Raw genomic sequence first — 13,404 nt, 5'->3', positions numbered from 1 at the left:
AAAAAATCCTCTGGTTAACAACGCACGCCTCTTACACCACAAGCAATTCTGAAAGCGCCGTCTTGCTCTCTCTGGGTTCGCGGGGTGGGCCGTGTGCTGCTCACGGGAAGGATACGCTCGAGAAGGGAGGGCCCGCGCCCACTCGCAGCCCTGGGGGTGGGTCCCTGCTCTGCGCCGTTGGCTTCAGGCAAAGAAAGGAAGAGAAAAGCCCCGGGGATTTCACCACTGGAACGATGCAAGGTGCGACCGCTGAGCCGTCAGCCGGTCAGAGGACCCCCCCTCGGAATCTCTTGCCCCCTCGCCAGGAACCTGAAAGCCGATTCCTTGCCTACAAACTGCGGAGTGAGAATATTTCAGAGATGGATGGGGTCGGGCCGAGAAGCGCTCAGCCCAGGGCACACACTTCGCTCCGCAGAGGCCAGGAGTGGGCGGGAGCAGGCTGGTTCTCCGGAGGCACAGGAGGTAGAGAAGAGGAAGGAGCGGCCTGGACGTGGGCGGACATCTCACTTGACCCCCGCTCCTCCCGCCCCCCTCCCCCCGCAGCCTCCCTATTTGGCGTGGGATGGAGACACCCAGGACTGGGGGGGTCTGGGGTCCCCTTGCCACCGCACCACTGAAATACACCTTCTCGTAAAAAGAAAAGAAAACAAAGAAACCCGCTTCCTGCAGCGATGTTACAAAAAGCCTTTAAAAAAACCTTTCTAATTGAAATCTAGTGTTCACAAGTAGGTAAAATCATCACTTATCAGAATTCTTGTTTGAACAAAAGCTTGAGCTCAGTTACTGGAGTTGATTGTCTTAACAAAAGGAGGCTGGAAGGTGCGCGGAGGCCCCGTCGCGGCCGTCACACGAAGGAGGAGAAGCCGGTGAGCGGAGTCCGGGCGCCGGGGCCCGCGGGCGCGAACACGGCGCTTTGTGTGGTGACCACCGTGTGCAGGTGCGGCCCCGCCTCGCCGCCCGCCACCGCCTCGTACCTGTGCGGGGCGCGCCCGCCCGGGGCTCGCCGCTTCCACGAGTTGTAGTAGGTGGGGTCGCTCATGTAGTGGTTGACGAAGGAGTGCTGGGGGGGCGTGTCCTCAGATTCGGAGTCGGTGCCCTGGGGAGACAGCCAGGCGTGAGCGGGCCTCGGGCGGCAGCAGGTGCCGGGGAGGGGGTGGGCGTGGGGGAGGGCATGAGTGGTCATGGGGGAGGGGGAGGTCAGCCACAGAAGACGGTGGGCATGGGGAGGGGACGGGGTGGCCGTGGGCGAGGGCAGGGGGTGGCCTTGGTGGGGACCCGTGGCCACGGGAGAAGGGCAGCCACAGGGGGAGGGTGGCCACGGGCAGGGGGGCTGAGCTGGAAGCAAGGGGTGGCCAGGCGGCCACACCAGCGATAGCCACCCAAAGTGAGCTGGTTTGTGTCCACGGTGTCCCACCCTCTTCCCTTCTCCCGCCCCCCAGGCCACCCCACACTCCATCCGAGGTACGCCCCCCTCCCCCACCCGAGCTCAGCACCTCCACTGCCCTGCAACAGGGACCACGTGCTGTCCCAGCTGCCCGAGTCTGCGCCTGGCCCCTCAGTGTGTGTGAGCCCGTCCCAGGAGGGGTCTGCACTGCACTTCTGCCCCAGGACAGGTCTACACTTCATCCTCTGACCCAGAAGAGGTCTACACAGCCTCAAGGGGGTGCTCTGTGCCCTCCCAAGGCAGAGCTCCTGCGAGGGGGTGGGGGTAAGAATGGTCCAGGGTCCTCGGCTTGCCCAGGACTATGGTGTAGGCTGCACTAGACCGAAGGGAGCCGGCCCTGAGCACACATGGAGGTGAGGACAGGGTGACCTCTGTGGGATACAAATGTCCGTGTGATGTCACATCCGTGCAGATCTCTGCGGGGAGGCTACCGAGGACAGGGGCCCTAGGGAGCCACGATGTCTACGGCGGCCGTCGACTCCTCCCTCCCCAGGCCCTGAGACCTGACCCCTCCGGCCACACACAAGAGCCAGCCTCGTTGATGGGTGAAGGCCAGGCTGAGGGGGTTTTCTTCCCGTCTTTCTAAGAAAATAAATCAGCAGATTCCACTGAGAACATTTAGTCCACATAGTTTCTATGTTCACGTTCTTAAAGCAAAACCCTGTTTTGTGGTTTGGGGACTGACGTGAAGTCACTGAGGTGCCATTAACAGAGACAGTGAAGACCATTTTCCCAAGAGGGTGGAGGCTCCCACCTTCCTGCCCCAGAGGAACTTCGAGTACCCCGGGGGGCCCTGCCGCCTGCCCACAGGCTGGCCGGGTCGGCTGCTGGGCCCCACACGAGACACGCCCCCCACCCCCCGCTTTTGAAAACACAGCGGGTTCCTCCCTGCACCACCGGGGACCTCGCAGAGGCCACTGACGCCTTGAAAACGCCAAATATGGGTCTACAGACATGCAGCCATCTAGTCTTTCAAGTTCAAGGCCAGGGCGGGAGCCTGCGGTTGGATAAAGCCTCTCCATTCCAAGGTGCCCTGCCTGGGCTCCGTCCCTGACACGGCCACACCCGCCCTTTTTTCTCTCTCCAGGAGGGTCTCAGGAGGCCCGGCCGGTATGAAGGTGTGGGACACCTCCAAATGCTGTCTCAGAATCAGCAGGGAAGTTTGGGGAGAGCACAGATTACTGGGTATGCTTCCTGACGGAGCGGGCCTGGGCTAGGGCTGGGGATTGTGTGTTTCTCAGAAGCTCTGGGAGGATTCCCATCAGTGGCCAGGCTGGAGTGAGGGCAGGACTCATTCGATGTGTCGGCTGTGTTGAGACTGAGGGAAGGCAGAGGGTCCCTTGGTGCTCTGTCACTGTCCCTCATCTGATGGGGAGCGAACGGCCCACGTCACGTTCCATCTGGGGACTGTGTCCTGTCAGCCGGTGAGAGCAGGTGGCACCTAGGCTGTGCAGAAGCCCCTTGTGGACATGGGGGGAGCCGGACTCCCAGGAGTTTCCAGACACCGACTCGAAAATCGGGCTCTCACTGGAACATCTACAGGAAAGTAATGGTAAGTCACAGATTTGGGACTTCTTGGGACCTGTGCGTTATGGCACAATCAGCTGTCGGCAGCTAAACACCTCTGTGGTTCCTCTGGTCTGATGACTGTCCTCTCGCGACACAGCCCGAGATGCAGGGAACATTAGTTCCTCCGTCACTGGGCGGTGAGGGTGACAACAGACCACAGACCTAAGAGCAGCTTCTTCTGAGTAGACGCGACTACATACAGATTAACCCCTGCGGAGTCCCTGAAACCGCATGGTGCCTTTTGTTCCTATTTTATGGATGAAGAAAGAAGCTCAGAGAGATGGGCCAGTTGCCCAGCATCCCAGGCGAGGTGGCAGCCTCGGGGGAGCCTTGCAGCCCTGGGGCCCCTGCTGGTGCGGAACCGGTTCTCTGCTCCGGGGTCTCCTTCGTGTCTGCTGACCCGACTCACAAACCCCCACTCGTGATTCCAAAACCCTCCGTGCTCTGAAAATCAAAAGCGGTTTTTCTAGCTCACCTGGTGGCAAAGCCTGACCTACGTGGAGCTACTTTGGCAGCTATGAGCCTGAGCTGAACTGACGTGCAACTATTTAGTGTGGATATTCGCAGATTCTGCTGCAGAAATGCTAACGTGCTCGTAACGTAACGTGCCCTGCAGGGGATGCTACGTAACATACGATGTATATATCCCACCCCTGAGAAACGCCGAATTCTTAAACATATCTGGCCTGGAGGGCTGCAGGTGAAGAGACACGGCACGTGTACTTCTGGCGGCTAAGGTTCATCCTTCGTCTGTTTTCCAGAGGCCTCGAGGGGCTCCTGAGGCAAAGCTCTGTGTAAACCGAGACAGGCAGGAACGACAACAAGGGTCACCTGAAGGAAGCTGGCGGGATCCGTTATCGGTCCCTGAGTTGGGTCTGTCCCTTCTGCAGACACCATATCTTGGTTCCAAATTCCTGACTTAGGAGAAAAGAGCTCGTGCTGAGCTATGTCGGGGGTGTCGTCCTCTCGACAAAGTCACAGAACACTCAGGATTGAGGCTTCACGCACCGGGGTCAGAGGTCGTGGTCATCTGACGAGTGAATGTAAGATTCAAGGTTTTCTCCCTCTTCACCCTGTACCCTGCGGTGCTCGGGCCGCCCCGTCCCCCCTCCCCCGGCTGTGCGTGAGGAAAAACGTGAGCAAGGGCACTAGGTTCAGTCTCCTCGCTTTGTGTCTGACACTGGCCAGGGACAGGGCGGGGCCAGACCCAGCGCCGTATCACAGCCAAGGGAGGGCAGAAATGAAGAAAGCCTTTCTAGTAACACTTTGGGACACCTTTGAGCACAGCCGTATGAAAGGTTAGAAGGACACTTTGTGTGCTCGGTCTTCCGTCAGGTCTCCGCGTTGGGGGACGTCACCACACGCAGAAGTCACCCGTGCTGGCGGTTCCACTTTGGCAGACCTGTCGGGCACCCAGGTGGTGACCCTTCGGGCACCTCTCCCTCTTCTTGACACCCCTGTCCGCCCCTCCTCCTGCAGCTGTTTGGGGCGTCGAGAAGCCGGGCTCCCAGTGGCCAAGTGGCACTGGGTGGGAGGGGGAGGGGTGGCAGTCTGGTCTAGAAGGCACTCCCGAGTTCTTGCAGGAGGCAGCCTTTCTACGGGCACGTCCAACCTTGCTCAGGTATGAATGCCTCCCGTGTCCCACCCCGGCGTGCTCACACGGTTTCACTGGACATGTGTTCAGCTGTTACATCATTCCGTATTTTCCCGGCCACGGACCTAAAGGTCCTATAGCATGGAGAGAGGGCTCGGTGACATGCGGGTGCTAAGAAGAGGCCCGGGGGGCTGTCTGGCTCACAGTGATGTCCCAGGTCTGGGCTTGGACCTTCCCGAAGGAACCTCAGGAAGTGAGCCTTCTCTGCCTTTCCTTGTCACATGGGCTGAATGGCTCCTCCCCACCTTAAACAGTGATTGGCTAGTGGGTATACATGTGACTTAACCTGAGCCAATCAGAATCCTCTCTGGGACTCTTTGTGCTGCACAGGAAGAGCCCCGCCCTTTAGGTGGCTACGAGCCCTGAGCGGGCAGGGCCCACAAACCCAGCCAAGAGCTGCTGGGAGAGGTTAAGACCATCCTGCAGAGAGACAGGAAAGGCAGGTGCCCAAGAGCGGACGGTCACATGACACACAGGCCAGGGTTCTTGGAGCCTGCTCAGCAGTCCCCATTACCTCCACCAGAGAGCAGTGACTTAAATGTCATCCTCCCCCCTGCTGCCTGCTCTGTTTATTGTTTATATGACATTATTATTTTTTAATGGGGATGTATCTTAGTGAGTTACAATTACTGACGAAAAGGCAATGCTGCAGGGTCCTGTTTTTTTTTTTAAGTTTCCTGTGTGATCCGAAGTAGCGATGTGTGTTGGTTTCCCCGGAAACCACAGAAGGACAGCAGGTGATTGGATGCGGTGGCAGTTTCTAAAGGTGCACAGATGCCTGGCAAGAAGCTAAGAAAGATAATCTCAACACTCTTGGTGTTATATTTTCAAGATGAAAGAGTCAAATAATATTAGGGAATTAATTAGGTACGGGGGGGTTGGTCTAGGTTGGAGCGGGAGAGATTTTGAGAACTGTTTCTTGGGGTCTTGAAAACAATTTTTATAATGCGACTTGAACAGCAGTCCTGCGTGAAAGACAAAGCCTCTCATCCCTAACCAGAGAAAGACAAAGGGCCACGGCTCATGCCATGAGACACTGACGGCCTAACTCACAGTGGCTCTCGTCAGGTTCTTGTGCTCCCATGATCCCATTCACAGAATTTCCACTTCAAGCACTGTTTCTGAAAATGGTTAAAAACATCCTGGGGAGAAAAGGACGGCATCGCTGTTTTTGTGGTGAAATATTAGCTTCGCAGAAGACCTCTTCCAGCAAAGATCGCATAGGGTTTCTGTCTCCTTACTTCCCCGGGCTCTGGAGAGGAGGGGGGGCCGGGAGGAAGGGCATTACCCTCCTCACTCCTGAGCCACATTGCATCAAACCGTTGACTAAGTCCAGGGCCAAGAACGTGTCTTACTTTCCACTCCTGACATCTCAGTGTACAATGTTTTTAAACCCAGACGCTGCCTCTGGTAGGGAGGATCAGTATCTGAAATCTGAATGCACGGGGCTCCTGGGGGGCTCAGTCGGTTAAGCATCCGACTTCCGCTCAGGTCACGATCTCACGGTTCATGGGTTCAAGCCCCGCGTCGGGCTCTGCGCTGACAGCTCAGAGCCCGGAACTTGCTTTGGATTCTGTGTCTCCCTCTCTCTGTCCCTCCCCAGCTCATTCTCTCTCTGTCTCTGTCAAAAATAAATAAACTTAAAAACAAAAACTGAAATCTAAACGCAAGTGCAAGTCACTTATTAGGTGGTCCTCTTTGAAACAGGTGCTAAGCGTATGTTCTGCTGCCCCACCCTGGGTCTCTTCTCTCTGGGACCCTTGCTCATCTCTCTGAGGGCTCTGTCTGCAGTTCGGTAATTTGCCTCTATTCCTGCGAACTTGGGGTTAAGGGGCCAGGCCAGAAATCATCACCATCTTTAGGAACCTTGGCCCATGCTTCTCCCCTCTGAATACCAGAACCGTCCACTACAAAGGCAAAAGGTGCTTCCAGAATGGCCGGTGAGGAGCCAGCAGATTGCCTTCCAAGAGAGACAATGATTTAACTGGAGAAAGTTATTTTATAAACAGGCCTCTAAAGTCGCTGGGAATCGTGGCCGGGACAGAGAGCAAATGGAGGAAAATTTACTCCACCAAGAACAGCAAGAGTCTGAGGCCCTCGAGCCGTGACCTCTGACCCCCAGCTCCTTGTGACAGCAGCTCGGCAGGTATGGTCGAGAGAACCGGGTTCCCTTCCCTCCCCCTGTCTTCACCCCTAGGCCGGACGGTCTATGCCACTTGTGGCAGGTTGGGAAAACTGAGCCCCAACGGCCCCTGCCTCAGCTAGCTTGTAGGGAAGAAGTTTTATGCCAGAGGGCCAAGCCCAGAAGATCGGGGACTGTCGTCTCCACCCAGTGCCCTACCTGCACGGCAGGTGTGTCCCTATGGGCGAAGAGGGCCACTGTCCCCACCCCCACAGCTTTGGTGCTGTGACACAGAAGTCCTGCACAGTGGGGAGAGGCAGTCCATTAGAACAGAGAGATCCCGACTCTCCTAAAGGGAATGGCTTTGTTTGGAACAAAGCAGGCCTGAGGGCACTGCCGAAAACAGTGGAATCCTTCCGCATAAGAAATTAAGAGGAAGCTGGTAGTTCTGTGATTGTAACAAGTGAAGCAATAAACCAGCCAGAAGTTTAACAGAGAGAACCACGGACAGAGACAGCTAAGGAGAGCCTCCTTGGGGTCAGAGCAAAATTCAGATTGATAACATCCTGCTACTGCAGGAGGGCTGCCCCTTAACTGGAGCAAAGCTATAGCGTAATATATAGCCCAGGGCATCGTGAAAAATAATCGAGCTAGCAAGTGGTAAAGGTTAAGAGCTGGGTGTGATACCAATACCAACAGACCATCCAGAATCTTAATAGGGGGTGAGAAAAAGAGACAAAGAGAGCCTGGCTGGGACCATCGTCATCCCTGGTATTCAGGGGTCCTGAATGTGTTCCTAAGACTGCACTTCTCAGGAGCGTGGCATAAGAGAATCCACCCCTGGGGGAGACAGTCTTCCACGGAACTAGTCCAGCCAGCCCACTAAACACGCAAACAACGAGAATGATCCTCGGGGTAGAGGATATCAGTATTCACAGTTGGCACAATACATTAACAAAAATAAACCGGTTTCAGAAAAACAGGACAGTGTGTTCCACACCTGCAGCAAAAAGCAGGCAGCGTCTGAGGAGACTCGAGTGTTGGCAAACAAAGATTTTGAAAGCAGCTATTACAATCTAGTCACAGAACTAAAGGAAGCTAAGTTTAAAGAATGGAAGATGATAATACTCTGCCAAGTAGAACATATCAATAGAGAAATTATTTTAAAAGAACCAAATAAGAAGTTTTGGCATTGAAAAATACAATGGCCAAAATAAACAATTCATTGGAGGCGCCCGACGGTACGCTGGGTCTGGCAGAACAAAGAGTCAGGCCACAGGGACGTATCAACAGAGATTATGCAATCTGGAAAACAGAAGAAAAAGCATGAACACACATGAAGAAGAAGAACAATAATGAAAGAAAAGAGCACCTGATATATGCAGGACAATGCTGAGCACACCCACACACGAGATGGTCATGAGAGCACCAGGACGAGAGCAGAAAGACAGAAGAAGAAAACACAGGGGAAGAAATGGCTTACGACTTCCCAGATTTGCTCAGAAGCATTCATTTACACGCAGAAAATCTCCATAAACACCAAGTAAGTCCACACCCAGACACCTCACCGTCAAAAATACAAAGAAATTCTTCAAATCATGGACAAGGGAACTCAAATAATGGTAAGAGTTGGCTTCTGATCAGAAAAGAAAAAGATGGGGGACAGAAGGCAATGGGGAAGTGTATTCAAAGTGTTGAATAAAAACTGCTAACTAAGGATCTTCTATTTAGCAGAACTGCTTTCAAAAATGAAGGTGAAATAAAGGCATCCCTAGGTAAGTAGAGGCAGGAAAATTCATCACTATCCAACCTGCCTTACAAGAGATACTACAGGAAGACTGTCAGGTTGAAAGCAGGTGACATAAGCAGAAATGTAAAAGAAAAGGCAATGACCAAGATGATCACACATGGGTAATTACAAAAGATAGCATCTTTCTTCTCTTACCTAAATTAAAAAGCAATTGCATACAATGATATGTATATAATTGTATTGTTGGGCCTATGATGTACAGAAATGTGACATATTTTTTTATTAAATTTTTTTTAATGTTTATTTATTTTTGAGACAGAGTGTGAGTGGGGGACGGGCAGAGAGAGAGAGGAAGATAGGGAATCGTACACAGTCTCCAGGCTCCGAGTTGTCAGGACAGAGCCCGACCTGGGACTTGAACTCATGAACGGCGAGATCATGACCTGAGCTGAAGTCAGGCGCTTAAATGACTGAGCCACACAGATGCCTCAGAAATGTGACATATTTAACAAACAGAACAAAGGAAGCAGCTGAGTGAAGAAATGACGCCCAATGGTAACTTGAATCTGCTGGAAGAAATGAACAAATAGTATACAATAAGGGTAAAATGGTAAACTCCAGATATATATTTGCTCTCCTTTCTCATCTCGACTTCCTTAAAAGATGTAGAGTTCTGTAAAGTAGTAACTATAAAAATGCATCCTTGAGTTTGTAACATTATGGATTTACAGACATCATGTATAATAATAAATGACAGCACAGAAAGGGGAGGAGGCCAGAGAGCTATATAGGAATAAAGTTTTTATACATCACTGAGATTTAGCATAAATCTTAAGTAAATGTTGATACTAGAGCAATCACTAACAAAAATAACTGAAAAAATAGAGTAAAAGCAAAAACAAGAGAATTAAAGTGGTACACTGGAAAACTTTCACTTAAAAAAGAAGAAAGTAAGCAGGAAAGAAAGAGGAATAAAGACATGAGACATATAAAAGGCAAATATCAAAACAGCAGATGTAAAGTCTACCTTAGCGGTCATTATATTAAATGTGAATGGATTAAACAATCTATTCAAAAGGCAGAGATTGGCCGAAAGAAAAACCACTCCAGTTCTATGCTACCTTTAAGAGATACATTCTAGATTCAAAGATACAAATAGGTTGAAAGTACAAGAGTGGAAATAACATACTATGGAAATAACATACAATGACCAAAAGAGACCTGGGGTGGCTGACTAGTATCAAAAAAATAATCGTGAAGGCAAAATTGTTACTAGGGACAAAAAGGGCCATGCTATTCTGATGAAGGGGCCAATCCATCTACAAGACGGAACTATTATAAACATACATCTAAAACAGAGCCCCTGAAACACACGAAATTAAACTGGCTGAATTGGAGCAAGAAATCGAGAGTTCAACAATAGTAGCTGGAGACGTGAGTATATGAATGGACGGCAGAAGATCAGGAATCCAGGTGACTGCCACAACACTGTAAATCAGCCAGCCCTAACAGACACATCCAGACCATTCCACACAACTGCAGAATAACACTTTGTTTTTTCAAGTGGATATGGAACATTGTTCTGGCACAGACCACGAAACAAGACTCAATAAATTTAAAAGGATTGAAAATATACAAAGCATGTTCCCAGACCACAATGGAATAAAATTAAAAAAAAAAATCAATAACAGAAGGTTATTTGGGAAAGTCACAAATATGAGAAAATTAAAAAGACACTCCTAAATAACCAATGTTCCAAATGAGTGAATTGTGTGGTATGTGAATTATATCTCAATCAGGCTGTTTAATAAATGCGGTTCATAGCAAACTCTCCCATCTGAGCTGGTGCTTCCAAGATGACGGAAGTCCCCAGGTCCCTCTGTTGGGACCCTGTGAATATCTGGTGCTTACACATCTCCCAAATCCATAAGGTTCACAGATAGGACCCAGCAAGATTAGAAAGCTAATAACTCTAGAAAAAAGATGGGCCTCACTGTGTCTACCCGAGGACCCAGGAGCAGACAGGACACCGGCACAGGAGTTCTCGGTGGACTCCATGGGACCTCAGCTAGAGATGACCGTCAGAGCTTCCTGGGGGCCTGGACCCCAGATCCTAGGAGAAATTCTGCATGTACATAGAGCGTCCACACCTCTCGTCAACTTCCTGATAGAGCCCTTGACCCAAAAAGCATTAGGAACCATGAGAGGCATCTGTGGGAATTATAAAAGGAATCCCTTCCTCCTGGCACAGGGCTTGCCAAGGGGAAGGCAGGCCCCTCGCGCACTCAGCCACAGCCGTGGAGCTGGGACGGCTCAGTTCTGGATGTCGGGTCTGCTGGGAGGGACAGCACTGGGAGTCTGGCTCAGGTCTGCCGCTCAAGCTCACCCCACCAGCATGTGTGCAGGGAAGACGTAAAAACTTCTGTAAGCTTCAGCTTTGTCCTCTATTATATGAGGATCACGGCTACCTCCCCGCAGGACTTAGTGTGAAATCTACGTCCCTCTCTCCTACGCCTGCCCTCCTCTCCCACTCCCCCCATCAGCTCCTTCCCTTCCTCCTTCCTCCACCTCTGGACGTGTGTGTTTGTATGTAGGTATACGGGCGTGTGCACGTGTGCATACGACTAGTTCGGTGCCTGTATACGTTTACTAACTGTCTGTAAAAACAAGCTGAATTGGCATCTCCAAACATTCCACAGGCACGAGAGGACAAACAGACTGCCGCCCCTCTACCCGTTTTGAGAACGCTCTCATGAACCGAGTTCAGAATTTGTGCCTCCAACTCTGGCCGCTCTCGACATGGCCCCTTCCCCCAGGGGTCAAGAGGAGCTGGTGGAGGCCAGGGCCTGGCTGAGCTCTGGATGACCTCAGACTTAGTCTTGCTGGCTGGCCAGCGAGGAGAATCGCCCTACCTCATGGGACTGGTGTGAGCATGCCTGGGCGCCTGGTGGCTCAGTCGGTTAAGCGTCCGACGTCGGCTCAGGTCACGATCTCACTGCTCGTGGGTTCGAGCCCCACGTCGGGCTCTGTGCTGACAGCTCGGAGCCCGGAGCCCGCTTCGGATTCTGTGTCTGTCTCTCTGCCCCTCCCCTGCTCGCACTCTGCCTCTCTCTCTCTCTCTCAAATATAAATAAAACATTAAAAAAAAAACAAATAAAAAATGGAAGCGCGTGCTTGGACCATAGTGGTGCAAGCAGTGCCTGAACCCTGTTGGACCGTTGTTCACTCCACCCGCAGGGCGTGCTGGCGAGAACTGAGGACAGACGCCCAGCACAGGCCATGCGAATGCATCTCGAAGTTGCTGGCACACGCAGTGCCTGCCGCAAGGCCGTCGTACCCCTTCCCAACGTGCTGCTTTTGGCGCAAGCAGCTAGAGAAAGCTAGACAAAAGCTGCTGCTTCCTTCTCACAAAAAGCCAGGTCACTTCTGCAGCATTTCACTTGAGAGCCCTTGACTTCAGACAAATGCAACATCGGCTGCTGCTTGCTGTTGGCACCGTGCCCAAGGCAACGGCACAGACGGGGCGCCCGGCGTCCTCTGTAAACAGGAAACTCGAAGCAGAGCGGACCCGGTGTCACCTCGACAGCCACCTGCCGTCTGTCTCGCTTGGAGCTCACATACTAACCACAACTTCAAAGAAGCCATTTTATTGAGCCTCGGGGCTTGATAAGGCCTGAATTCGGGTCCAAATGAAGGTGGGACTTATTTTAGATTAAATATTGATTTAGAGTACGGATGTCAAGAGGTAGGGCAGGCGTACGTGTCTAGCAAACGGCTTGGTGATTTTCCTCCCTCTCAACACCGGGCACGTCGGAAATAAAGACGTTTAGGACTGATAGGGACCCACCCCTCAAACTGTCACTTCGGCTGGCTTTGCTCCTTAGGGTCAGACGCTGTCAGACCCTGAGGCAGCACGCTTGTGGGGAAAGGCACTTCCCGGGGGGCAGGGAAGGCTGACCCCTCCTGGAGTCTCCCATGGCTGCCTCCTCTCCGGATGACGCCCTCCCTGGCCTGCTCCCCGACGGAGGCATCGCACCGTGTGCTCAGCTGCACACGGTGAGCACTCAGACACACAGGAGGCCTCGCAGATGCAGGCCCATGGGTCTCGGGTGGGGGTCACGTCCGCGAGGGCAAGACCCCCCTGGTCCATCTGCTCAGTGAGGACAGAGACAAGCCTCAGGTCAGGGCTCACCAGACCCTGTAATTGTCCCTGAACGGCGGTGGCTCAATCCCGCTTCAGCACAAAGCAGGGCGGGTGGGAGGGGAAGGGGCTGCCGGGCGCGGGGTCCCAGGTTCTGTGGGTTTTGGGGGCCCAGGCCGTCTGCCACTCCAGCCGGGGTCTAGAGGCCAGGTTCTACGGTCACCACCAGAGAACACAGTTTATTTACGGAAGCCAAACGGAAAGTCAAGTGGCTTCGGGACCGGAAGCCACTTTGGGCGAGGTGCTGATGTGAGAGCTGGCCCGGGGGCAGTGACCTCTGGGTCTGAAGGAGCCCCAGCATGTAGTTTCCTCATCGGCCAAAGGGACTCATTTGCCCCTGGCCCTGCTGCCCCTCAACTCCGCAGGGACCAGGGGGGCAGCACCTTGGGAAGGCAGAGGGCTCGGCACAGAGGCGGGGACAGAGGCCGCGGGCACTGACCTCAGATTCCGAAGCGTCCACAGACTTCTCCTTGAGGTTTGTGCTCTCGGTCAGCACGGCGCTGTTGTATTTGTTGCAGATGTCCTCGTCTGAGTAGTGCAGCCCGCCGGGGCTGGGCCGGGGTGGGGACCTAGGACAGGACGCCGTCCACGGGACAGACACGGGCTCAGATACCTGGGCCGTGGCTACCTCCCCGGGGCCCTCCTGACCCGCCCTCTGGCCGCT

General features: G+C 53.1%; 1 protein-coding gene across 2 annotated transcripts in view; it reads right to left on the bottom strand.

Annotated features, from left to right (window-relative positions):
* Positions 1-672: 672 nt before the first annotated feature.
* The window catches only part of SDK1 (sidekick cell adhesion molecule 1), a 530,611-nt gene continuing 517,879 nt past the window's right edge, over positions 673-13,404 (bottom strand). For both annotated transcript variants that reach the window (XM_042972313.1, XM_042972314.1), the window contains 2 exons: positions 13,180-13,309; positions 673-1,096 (listed from right to left, as the gene is read on the bottom strand). In XM_042972313.1, coding sequence (XP_042828247.1) covers positions 845-1,096; positions 13,180-13,309 — 382 coding nt within the window. In that variant the 3' untranslated portion in view covers positions 673-844. The remainder of the gene's footprint in view (positions 1,097-13,179; positions 13,310-13,404) is intronic.

The sequence above is a fragment of the Panthera tigris genome, chromosome E3 (assembly GCF_018350195.1).
Source record: "Panthera tigris isolate Pti1 chromosome E3, P.tigris_Pti1_mat1.1, whole genome shotgun sequence".
In the NCBI taxonomy this organism is placed as follows: Eukaryota; Metazoa; Chordata; class Mammalia; order Carnivora; family Felidae; genus Panthera; species Panthera tigris.
This window is presented reverse-complemented; position numbering and strand designations above follow the sequence as displayed.